Genomic DNA, 12,206 nt, shown 5'->3' on the forward strand with positions numbered 1-12,206 from the left:
GGCTAGGGTGGGGGAAATTGTGAAATATTTAAGAATACAATTCACTACTTGATGATAATTATGACAACAACAGTAATGATGTAATTAACATCTACTGAACACTTCCTGTATGCCAGGTCCTCTCCCAAGTGCTCTATATATTGGCATCTCCACTAATCACCACAACTCCATGTGTGTTCATTATTATGCTTATTTTTCATAAGAGCAAATTGAAGTCTTGCGAGGGACAGGGGTTTGCTAACGATGGGCATGGGCTTCGCGTGCAAGCCTGCGGTACCAAAGGCTGTGCATAACCTTGCACCTCTGGCCTCTTGGGGACACCTCTGGAGCCTCAAGACACCAAGCCATGGAGATGGGGAATCAGATGATTCTTTCACACTCCTGGCCCCTCATCCAGCAGGAGTGGGGCTGCCCTGCCTCTTCCTTCCCTGCCCCAGCAGGGGTGGGTTGTCTCCGTGTGCCCCCATGGTCAGCTTCTCCCTACAAACCTGGTTTCCTGCTCTGCTTCTGCTTCAGCACGTTTCCAGTCTCTCTCTCTCTCTCCCTCCCTCTCTTTCGCTCTTTTTCTTGGTTTGCCTTTACAGATAAAATATAAATCTAACCAAGAGCTCATACCACAAACAGGGAAGAAGTGATAAGTATAAGCAGCAAACAGAGCCCAGGGGTTAACACCCTGCTACCACATACGAGGGCTTTGTGGGCAGAGGATCAAGGATCTGTGTGTCTCTGCTCTCGGGGGCCCTCCAGGCTGCCCTTCCTGCTTCATGCAGAGGAGAGACGTCCTGGGCTTCTCCCCAAACAGCAGTGCCTTTTTCAACACGGAGAAAGCCTACAGCTTCAGGAAGGCTTCCCAGCTCCAAATTATCTCTACTGTCAGAGGACTGTTACTTTGGAGAAACAAGCTGACTCTAAAAAATCAGGTATCAGACATTCACATCTTAGCATGACTTAGCTGAACTAGCTGGCCAGGATCCAGATTCCTAGGGGACAGTCATTTTGATGGCAGTGGGGAGGGAGGAGAGGACATTTGGAACATGATGCAGTCAGTTGGAGTACGGGGCCGCGAGAGGGCTCAGGCCAGGCGGGGCTGCAAACTCTTCAGCACGGAGTCATGCAAAAATATTTCCTGTGGTGGCCGCGGTGGTTGAAGACTTGGGTGGGTGGCTGAGCGCTTGAGGTGTGTGGGGGGAGCGGGTGGGGCCTTTACTGAGGGAGTGGAGGCTCTTCTCCCCCAGCAAGCAGTCAGCTTCCTTGTCCTTCAGAGCTCACAGGAGTCCACCTCCCAGGCCTGTGCGGGCCACAAGGCTGAGGGTGATGTGCTAGACAGGCCAAGCTGCAGCTGTCTCCTACCCTGGCTCCTAGAGCCTCTCTTGCCCTGCCCTCTCTTGGGACTCTCTCCTAAGCTTGCTGATGCGTCAGCCTCACTGGGCGTGTCCTGGAATTTGCTGGGCTGCTCCCAGCTCTGATCCATATCTGCCCTTCCCATAGGACCCAGGAGGACTGGGAGGGCACGCTGGAGTGCCAAGAGGCAGAGGACATCTCCCAGATCTGCAGTTAAGTTCAACAGCTTCCGTGGATGTCTGTTGAGCACCTACTATGTGCCAATGCACAAGCCTAGTATGATTTTTTTTAAAATTACATGCGAAGATGAAATTTTTAGTCTCTCTTTTTTATAGATGAGGATGAGGCTAAAGTCACAGAGTCTAGATTCAAGCCTCCTTCGCAGAGTAATCAGTGCCCCTGATGGAGGGATCCCCAGTGGCAGGATCTATCCTCAGAAACTGGTGGTTCTGTCTGGGAAGAAGGGGTGTACCCATGGGTCTGGGGCAGGAGGGCAGACGCTGAGGGACTGGGAACCTCCCATGGCATCCTGCAGCCCTGCCTAGCCACCCCACACCTTCCAGACAGGGGTGAGGGAGAACTAGATGCTCCCAGAAGAGTGATGGACCGCTCTCCCTGTAGGTACTAACCCTCTCTTTTCTGATTGTCTTTCTAGGGTCTAATTTTGTCTTCAACTTGTACCAAATCCGGTGAGTAGATTCAGGGCAGATCTGGGTGGGATGGGCATGGGGGGTTAGGTATGCTTGAGAAAGAACCAAAGATGGAACTCAAATTCACTGCTCGCCTTCCCTGTGTCCTCCCCATGTCCCTAAACAAACAAGAGAAAAGGAAGGAGCCAGGGTCCATCTAGAAAGTTCCATGAACGAAAACTTGAACATGGACAGGACCATGTAAGATCCAAATGACAGTGCTCCTCTTAGCATCCACCCCTGGGCAGGCACCATCCAACCATCCATTCATTCCTTTATTCATTCACCCATCGTGTATTCGGTAAAGATCTAGTGTAGCAGGTATTGTGGTGTTAGTTTCTAAGGGTACAAAGATAACTGGGCATAGCTTCTGTCTTCAAGCATTTCACTGTCTGTGGTGGACACCTGCCTGATTACAGATAATTTAATCTCAGGCATAAGATGCTGTCAAATGAAGACAATCAGGCCTTCAGGGTGTGGGGTTTGGAAACTCCTCTTGTGATAAGTCATCTCATCTGCTCTTTGTCACATGGCAGCTTCTCATCTGGCCTGAGAGATGGGGTAGCTCTGATTCTGGAAGATAAGCCAGTGAGTCAGTGAGTCACTGCCAGAAGTTCTTCCCATGCTCTGGTCCCAGGGAGAGGTCTTGTTCTCAGCCCCAGTAACTTGATTGGCTCACCTTTCTCAGGAACATGAAGGATCTGGAGATGGGTCCACCCTTCACCATCAGTGGCCGGATGGCGGCTCCATGAAGTTCTCCAACAGGTTGGTCTGATGAGGGTAGCAGCAGCTTTCTGGAGCCCCAGAGAGGTGAGTGGAAGGTTGGTGAGCTGAGTGAGTCTGATGTCCCAGTGTGGTCCTCAGATGGTCCAGGCACCCAAGCCTAGCACCAAGGACTGCTTGGAACCCGGAGGTGATTTGGTTCATCCCCCGCCTCCTGGAGAGTGAGTGCTGTAGGGGACGATCTCAGGAATGAAGGCCTGGGGTCGTGCTGTCTCCCACTCCCCACCTCCTGCTAGCCCTGGGCCGCTCCTTTTCCACTTGACCCATGTCCTGCCTTTCTTTCCTGGGGAAGTTCTATTTCTGATCAGATGGAAATTTCTAGAATAGAGCTTTGTATCTCAACCCTTTGCTCTGAGATGAAGATTCCAGATGGCCACCCTCTCCAAGAAGCATTGCTGTAGAGCTTCTGAACTTTCTAAGCCCAGGAGCCATGCCTGTTTCCTGGCTGGCTGACCCTTTGGTCACACCTTTCCTCGCCCGCCTTCAAGCCCATCCCTCTTCACAGCTCAGTTGCTTTCTCTCATCTAAACATTTCCTCCCTCCAGGAGTCCCTCACAGACCCTCAGTTTCTCTCTCATCTCTTCCCCACAGGACCCCACACTCACCTCTTCCGCGTGTTCCTCCCTCTGCCCTGGTTTAGAGGAATGGTTTAGAGGAATCTTTCCCGAGACTCATCTCTTTGTCACTTTCCCTTTTTTTCTTTCTGCAGGAGGAGGCTCCTGGCTCAGCACCTGCCCCTCCCAGCCTCCCCTGCCTCCACCCCTAGGTCTTCAAGGCCTGGCCTGACCCCCTCTTGTGAACACTGAGGAGTTTTCTCTGGGGACACCACCAGCCTGTGGCATGAGAGTCCCCCAGGAGAGTCAGGCCTCTGGGGACAGAGCCTGTGGAGTCACGGTGGCTTTCTCACAGAAACAGAGATGGCCGCGTCCCAGCGAGAAAGGGCTGATTCCCGGGAGGCCTCTGAGCCTGCGGGCGGAGTTCCAGGTGCCCAGCTGGCCACTGTGGGTGGGACCTGCTACCTGGGGCATCCCCAGTCACTTCCCTGCAGGACTGACACAAGGGCCAGAAAACCTGTCACATCCTCCATAGGCAAAGTCATGCGGGAGGGAGGGTGATTCCACTTTCAACCTTCCTACCAGAAGCCAAGTTCCCCTAAGGGCTGAAGGCTGAGCTTAGGCCTTGACTCGAACTTGGTTCCGGCACTTTCAGCAAGTCCCCCAACCCCTCATGCCCTCCCACACACATGTCCACCACCGGGGCCTGTTTTCCCTGCTTCTGACCAGCCTTGGTGCCTCCCAAACAATTTTGAGGGCGGTGCTGAGAACGGTCTAGAAACACATTCTTGTTTTTAGCTTCCTGTGATGGGGTGGGCATGGTGTGGCAAGCTCAATCTCCCATGTTCTCCATTTCCCATGCAAGGCCTGCCTTGTGATGTGGAAAGTGGACCAGAAATGGTGAGAGTGGGGAAGAGGAACCAAGGTTAGCCTGAGAAAAACAGATCGTGCGCACGGGAAATCAAGAACCAAGTGTAGCTTTGTGACAGGAGAACAGTTTGTTCGTGTGTCATCACTCCTTCCTCCGGTCTGTGCCCTACTGGACCCGAGGTGGGGCCTGAACTGGGATGTCAGCTTAGTAGGTACTTAATGCAGAGTTGTTCAATCCAGAGAGATTGAGTTCCTGGGGCAGCTGTGGATGGAGCAGGGCCTGAGGGGGCCCTGCCACTGCTGAAACTGCAGTTAGAACTACCAGACACTGGTCTCCCTGCCCATGTCCCAGCAACAAGGTGGACAAGATGCAGAAGCCCAGGACCATGATAGGCGAGGAGGAGAGAAGTCATGGTATTTGTCCTCCTATCCTCTCTTTCCTGAGGCCTGGTTTCTTTCTTACTTTGGGTTCTAGCAGATTGCCGAGGAAGGAAGGAAGGAAGGAAGGGAAGGAGGGAGGGAGGGAGGGAGGAAGGGAGGGAGGGAGGGAGGGAGGGAGGGAGGGAGGAAGGAAGGAAGGAAGGAGAGGGGACTTATAGCTGCTATCCCCTTACTTCCCTCCGGGGTCTGGGGTCCATTCTCTCAATGTAGCCAGGCTCCAGCTTAATAAACCAAAGCTCCGGATTTGGAGGTCTTCAGCTGGGCCCTAACTCCTCTATTCCTGAGTAGGTGGCGCTGGGGAAGAGCCCCCCAGTGACTTTAGATCCCTCCCTTCCTTGAAGACCTATTGCCGGGGAAGGGCTGACTTTGGTGTCCTTCTTCCTTGCATTTCAGTTCTGAGGGCTGAGCCCCATTGCTTAACCCAGGGGGTGTCCAGCCTCAATAAACTCTCAGCTATGCCCTGCTCAGTGTGGATCCTGGGTCTGCAGCCCCGGCAGGACTGTCCTAGGCCCCTGAAAGTGCTCAGAACTCAGCGGCCTTGGGAAAAACAGAAAGGATGGGGCCCAGAGCCCAAGCGGTCTCGGCCCCCGGTTTGGTGGCTTCAGGTTAGGAGACAGAGACAGCTGCCGAGGGCTGGGAGAAAGGAGGGTATTTCCTCCATTCTGCTCCTCAGTTGGGAGCAGAACTGAGACTGGGCCACTTCCTCTTTTTGGGTCCTCTGACGCGTTCCCTGTCCTCTCTGCCTCCCCCTCGTTTTCCTGACTTCCGTAGTCTGACCGGCTAGCACGGCTTTCTTTACCCTGGATTCTACATGTTTCCGTTGGGGGCAGATTCCAGCTGATTCAGAAATGATAAGGGAGAAGATGCTGAGAAATCTGGCTTCAAGTCTGGTTGGTGTGGGCATTGGCTGGGCACCCAGACCCATGGCCGTGCCAGCACCGACCCCCCCCCCCCCCCAGGCCCTCCTTCTCCCCTTAACTATTCCTCATCTCACTGGCCCCAGGAGCCAGGAAGCGGTCACGAGTGTCAGCAGTTCCGTGGCCCTTCCCATGTTCACTGCCACCAGGTTCCTCTTTGGTGTCTTTGCCAGGGCTGCCTTTGCCTAGAATGCCTTCTCCTCCCCACTCCCCCCACCCCCAGCCACATCTAGTCTCCACGGTTGGCTTAAGTCTCATCTTGCCTGTGGCTTCCCTCAGGACTCTAGACTTGAGGTCACCCGATCAGGCAGGGTTACGTCCCACAGGTTTTTAGTAACTGCTAAAAGTGGAGTCCATAGGCGGGGCTTAATAGATGCCTGCTGAGTGGAGAGAAACACCCAGTTTCTCTGGCCACAGAAGGCTGCCTTGTTCTAGAGAAAGACGCCAAGGTGACATGAGGAAGAGCAGAAACTGCTGATACAATACGCAGTCTGCAGAGTACAACGCATTTCCATGCGTGTTACTGTGTCTTGAACCTTGTAGCAACCTTGTGACGTGGAGATGATTACTGGTCCCATTTTACATATGGAGAGGCTGAGGCTCAGAGAGGTGTATGCTTTGCCTAAGGCTGCACAGCCAGCCACATTGACTGCATTGGAGCCTGAGTAGAATCTGAGGCCTCACAGATGCAGCCTGATCTCGGGGCTGGTGGGAGGAGGGTTGAACACTGTAGAACAGGGTCTGGTCTTGACCTGTCCTGCCATGCTGTGTGGCCATGGGCTGTCACTTCACCACCCTGGGCTTCAAATTCAGCATCTGGCCATCGAGGACTGGACTACTTCTCCAAGGTTCCTCTCTTTTACTTGAAGGAGAAAAAGAGTTTCACCTTCTAATCTCTGTACTCTCTGTGTTTAGCACAGCACCTGTCACTTGGGAGGCATTCAATACACAAAAGAGGCAAGTATACTACAAAGTGTAGTTATAACTCTCTAACTCAGGAGGTGGCAGCCGAAAGGTGATGGCTGCAGTTCCCTTAGACCCTGATGGTTTAGGATCCTAAATATTACTCAGTCTTTCTTTGACCTTGGCTAGGTCTGACCAGCTCACGAGACTGGACCATTCCCGACCGAGCCCTTCTTGAGCAGGAAGGTAAAACGCTAACATTTGCTGAACAAAGATCTGTGCAAAGCAGGGACTTCAAATGCACTGTGTCACTTCATCCTCCCAGCCTCACAGGTGAAGGAACAGAGGCTCAGGGTCTGGTGAAATGATTTGCTTAAGGCTAGGCAAGAATGTGTTGTCTTTATAACTCTTGCTCACTTTTAGCCTCTGCCCAAGCTAGCAGCTCCCTGAGCTCCCTGGCCCCCTCGCTCTGGTCTCTAATCTCTTTCCCAGGTCCCCTCGTGTGGTGAGAAGGGCTTCTCAGAAGCCTGGCCTCTTCAGGCCTTGTCCTCAGCCCTGAGCTTCCCACTGACCCATTCCTCATTCTTTCTTTTATTTTTTATATCCCCTTTCACCTCCAAATCATCAAATTCTGTGCATTCTTTAGGTCATCTCAATTTTCACTTCTCCAGAGAAACTTCTTCAACATCTATGGATCTTCTTGTCTTCTGAGTTTTAATTACAAATACTCTCTGGCTACCATAACTTAATTCTTGATCATTCCCTTGTATTTATTCATTCATGCAGTTTCTCTAATAGGCCAGGAACTGTGCTAGGCACTGTGCAGGAATCCAGTCTCTCTTGAGATTAACCTCGCTTTCTCCTATTTGATGGGTACTTTTTGCGGCAAAATTCAGATCTTATACTTTTTCTGAGTTCTTTATGGTACCTTGCACGGCTCTGGCCATAGCCAGGAACTCCTCAGGAAATTATGTTGAAAGATTCTTCAGTCTCTTCAGGGAATCTTGGGTGTTGCTTCATCCCTGGTCCAATCCCAGGTGCTCGGAAAACCAAAACTTTCGATTTTCTCTTTCTGTCCTCAATCATGTTCAACCCTTTGATCATCAACTGATACAGATCTGGAGAAAGTGCTCACAGTGACTTTTTCTATTTGAGAGATAATGGCCAAACCCATGAAGTAGCTGGACAGGTGAGGGGGGAGCTCTGCTCTCCTGTAGCTTCCTTTTCAGTTGTAATGACCTTGCTCCATGCCACTGACCACGGATGGAGGGCCCAGTGTCTATGGTGTCCCTCTCTCTGGCCCAGGGTTCTGAGAACCTCAAAGTGGGAGTAGATCAGTCTATCATTACTTTTTTAAAGTGCTTAGTGATCAAAAACCATCTAGAAACAGTGATATTTAAGCAGATCTGGTACAAAACAGGAAGCCAGTGGCCTGGTGAATTCTCACACTTGGGGACCAGAAGTGAAAATGTTCTGTCTGCCCAGAGCAGCAACAGGCCAACAAAACAACAGGTGGGGAAGTGCTAGAGATCCTGGTAGACTCCCTGTCTCTTGGATTTTTCCTGCAGAGACATGGGGGTAGTCTCCCCATCCCCAAAGCCTAGGATGAGGTTTCTCATACACAAGCAGGGAGCCGTAGAGAGGCAGAGGGGTGGAAAATGTAAGAAGCCTCATCTTCAGGTCTAGCCCCAGGAGCTGGTGGGTCCCAGGTGCCTTGTTTGTATAAGGCTGCCACTGGACTTAAGGATTCTGAGACCCCTTCCAGCTGCAAGGCTATTTCAGAGTGTGGGTGACTTCAGTTCCACAGTGCTGGGGGAGGGAGGCAGGGAAGGAGGGAGGCAGAGACACCTCTGAGTGTGTGTGTGTGTGTGTGTGTGTGTGTGTGTGTGTGTCCACTGCAGAGGTGAGCCAAGGAAGAGACGGATCGTGTCTTGTCACTGGCTGTATTCCCAGACGGCCCACCCGTGACAGGTGCCCAATGAATGTTTGCTGAAGGGGTGAATGGCTGCATGTTCAATGTTTTCACGGTCCCTTGCCTCGCCTCCTCACCACATCCCCTTGCTCTAGGCTTCCTCTTTAGTCTGTAGCCCTGAGTCCCTCCAACACCTAAGAGCTATAGGGTGAAAACAGCAGAGAAGGGAATAATCATGGTATAATATGATGAAGCCGAGAAGATGACGAGCCTGAAAATAAAATCAAATTTATATCCTGACTGCTTTCATTTCAGATCGGTCTAATGTCTCCCAAGTATACGTTCAGCCTCAGGCTACCATTACCACATTGCCATCTCATATGTGGACATTATACTACTTCACCATCTTTCACATGCTTTTCTCTGTGAGGAAATCCACTCCTTCAGGCATTCATGTATTCATCCAAAAATGTACTGAGCACCTATGCTATATGTTAGCCATTGGTTGGGTGTGAAGGATACAGAGAGAAATCAAGAGGAGTCTCTGCTCTCCAAGAGCTCACAGTGAAATGAGCATGGAATGTTGTATGTTCGATGACAGCAGTATGCCCAATGCATTCATGAGAGGAGTCAGATTGAAGATTACTCTCTCCATGTGGCAGATGAGAAGACTGAGGCATGACAAGATTGAGCTGGGTGATGGTAGAACTCAGGTGTCCTGAGTTCCATTCCACTCCTGAGCATTCTGTCCACTCCCTGGGTCTGTTGCCTCTTCCCTTTTGCCCTTGGGGCATCTCCAGACCAGCCACCTTGGCTTGGAAGCTTGTCCATGGATTGGTCCTTTCAGCCTGGGTGGACTGATGGGCACTTCCTCCATGTGAGGAAGTTTTGCTTTCTTTACTCAATTGTATCATGCCACACAGTGCTTGTTCTACTAGATGTGTGGTTTCTTTGCCCCAGGTTTGAACCGTGGGCTCAGATCTTACAATATCTCAAGTTTTGGAAGTCTCCCAACCTCACTTAGCATAATCTAATAAATCGTGTATTTTACTCCTTTCAGTTTAGTCCAACAAATGTGCATTGAACACTCTAGCTGGACCAAATGGCCCTCCTATGGACCGCTGTGCACATCTCCATCACAGCACGTTCAGCTGATGCTTCTTATGATCCCTTACGTCCTCTTGGCCCCACCCCTGATTCTGGCCAGTTCTGAGTGGGCTCTGACTGACTTTGTGCTAACCAGTCTCTTCTGCAGTGCCCACTGCACATCACTTGCTTTCTGCCCCGGCTCCTTCTGTTCTGGGGGAGCCCATGCAGCCCTGTTCACCAGCAGCCCGAGAGTACAGATGAGTCAACATCTCTGGGGCAAGCCTCAGCCGGTGAAGTTCAGGAGCTGATGGATTAGGACTTCTACTGTCAGTGCTCAGGGGACAGTTGGAAGAGGCCTCTATTATGCTCCAAGAAACATTCCAGTGGGATCAGGGTCCAGTTGCTCTCAGCATGACCAGCCTGATAACATATTCTTGTTTTGGCTTTTCCTTCTTCTGTTCCCTCACCCTTGTTCCCTCTGATTGCCTTCTAAATAAACCACCTGCCCACAATTCCTTGAATCAGGCTCTGCTTCTGGATGGGGCAGTCTAGGCTAAGGCAGCACTTACAGCCTTATATTGTAAGTCTGTGTTCATTTATTTACTTGCTCATTCATTCCTTCAACAAATACAAACTGAAGTTGGGGAATGTAGGAGTGAACAAAAGAGATAAAGTCCCTGTCTTTACAGATCTTATATTTTATTGGGAGAGACAGACTATGAGCAAATAAACACATAAATCGATCACGTCACTTCAGATAATGGTAAGTGCTCTGAAGGAAGTAAGCTGGGGATAGAGGGATGAAGTAGAGATGGGGCGGATACTTGGGGAGGGTGGTGAGGAGAGACTTCTTCAAAGAGTCTCCATTTGAGGAGACACGTGAATTAAATGAGGAGGGAATGCAGGATAAGACCTGGGAGGAACAAGGGCAAATGACCTGAGATGGAAATTAGCTTGAAGCAGAGTGGGCAGGGGGAGGCTGCAGCAGGTGTGTCGAGAGAGTGGGCAGATACCAGCTCATCTGGATTTAGACCAAGAGCAAAGGAGAGGGCTTCCAGCAGGGGAATAACATGACCTGAGTCGTATGTTATAAAGATCACGTTGGCTACTGCACTAGAGTAAGTATACTGTACAGATCATGCTGGATTAGACTAACGGAGCCGGAGTGGAAATAGAGGGGCAGGAAGGGGATGAACAGTGGTCCAGGTGAGACATGATAATGGATTTGACCAGGATGATCATGTGGGGGTGGTGACAAGTGGTTGGGTTCACCATCTATTTGGAAGGTGGAGCTGATAGGACCTACCTGATGGATCAGATGTGGGTTGTGAAGGGATGACTCCTGGTTTTTTGTTATGAACAACTGGGTAAATGATGGTGCATTTACTCAGGAGGGGAAGACTGGGGGAGGAATGAGTGTGTGAGGGAGTCAAGAGTTCTGCTGCAGACATATTTTTGAGATGCGTGCTAGACATCTAAATGGAGCTGCTCAGGAGGCAGCAGAGTTAGGGAGAAGTCCTGCTTGGGCGTTTGGAAGTCACCAGCATCCAGATGGCATTTAAAGGTATGGACTGGGTGGTACCATCTAGGAGCAGTGAGGAGAGAAGGGTTGAGTTTAATAGAACAAGCAGCAAATCATCAAGTTATTCTCGAAAGCAGTGACTCTCAGACTTTAATGTATATGGGAATCACCTGCAACTTGATCACCTGGAACTTGTTTATTAAGCAGGTCCCTGGGAACTAGCCTTAGAAATTCTGGGCCTTGAGGAAAAGCTTAGGAAGACAAGTACCCCCAGGTGATTTGAGTGCCCTGGGGGATAGGTAGAGGGGTGCCTAGGATTTGCATGACTAGGTAGCAGGATCCTGAAGAATGTTTCTGTTCTCTGCAGGGCCATCATGAGGACTTAACCTCCACCAGCCCCTCCTTCCTTGTGCAGGTAGAGGTATACAGGTGTGGCACCCACACCCAGACCTTTGCTCGTCATGTACCAATCATCACCAGCACCCCTCCCTGTGCCTACTCCAGAGCTAACCAGCCCCACAGATCAGCTGATTTACTAAAAACCCTCAGCTGCACCCTTGTGATGGGCTGTGATTGTCCAAGGAACAACATGGCACCAATGACAGTGGGGTCTGCAAGACAGGTGCCCAGCGCAGGCATGGCTAAGAGCAGAGGAATGGCAGCCTGCTTTTCCTCTGGTTGGGCGATCATGAGGTGAGTGTTTTAACTGTATATTGGCTGCAGAGGAGCTTGGTGGTCTTCTCCATACCTTTGAATGAGAACTTGACCTAAGTGGGTCATAGCACAAACGCTTTCGTATCCGAATCCTTAGCTCTGAGCCCTCACCCAGGGCCAGGCCTGCCTTGCCAACTGCTGGAGGATTGTCTCCTTGGCTGACCTGTCATATCAACTCCAGAACTCACCATCTCCCCTTTTCCCCCATGCCCATGTCTCCCTTCCACGGCCATATTTCACTTTTCTCATCATCCACATTGAAGTATGATTAGTACCTCTGATTCCTGTTTCTCTCACTCCAGGTTGTCATCAAGTCTTGCCAATTCTCCCTTCACATTGTCTTTTGAATCTGTCACTTCTTCTCTTCCCACTGTCCCTGCTCATTTAATTGGATTATTGGTTAAGCCTCTGTCGTGGACTGAATGTTTGTGGTCCCCCCATTCATATGTCGAAGCCCTAACCCCTAATGTG

At 50.8% G+C, this 12,206-nt stretch overlaps 1 protein-coding gene across 1 annotated transcript in view; it reads left to right on the plus strand.

Annotated features, from left to right (window-relative positions):
* Positions 1-12,206, plus strand: part of SMIM35 (small integral membrane protein 35) — a 59,765-nt gene that overhangs the window by 44,478 nt on the left and 3,081 nt on the right. Inside the window, 5 exon segments of the mRNA XM_073807949.1 lie at positions 1,997-2,030; positions 2,719-2,762; positions 2,765-2,840; positions 10,189-10,262; positions 11,389-11,714. Of these exon segments, the coding sequence (XP_073664050.1) occupies positions 1,997-2,030; positions 2,719-2,762; positions 2,765-2,805 (119 nt within the window). The 3' untranslated portion in view covers positions 2,806-2,840; positions 10,189-10,262; positions 11,389-11,714.

The sequence above is a fragment of the Tursiops truncatus genome, chromosome 8 (genome assembly GCF_011762595.2).
Source record: "Tursiops truncatus isolate mTurTru1 chromosome 8, mTurTru1.mat.Y, whole genome shotgun sequence".
NCBI lineage: Eukaryota > Metazoa > Chordata > Mammalia > Artiodactyla > Delphinidae > Tursiops > Tursiops truncatus.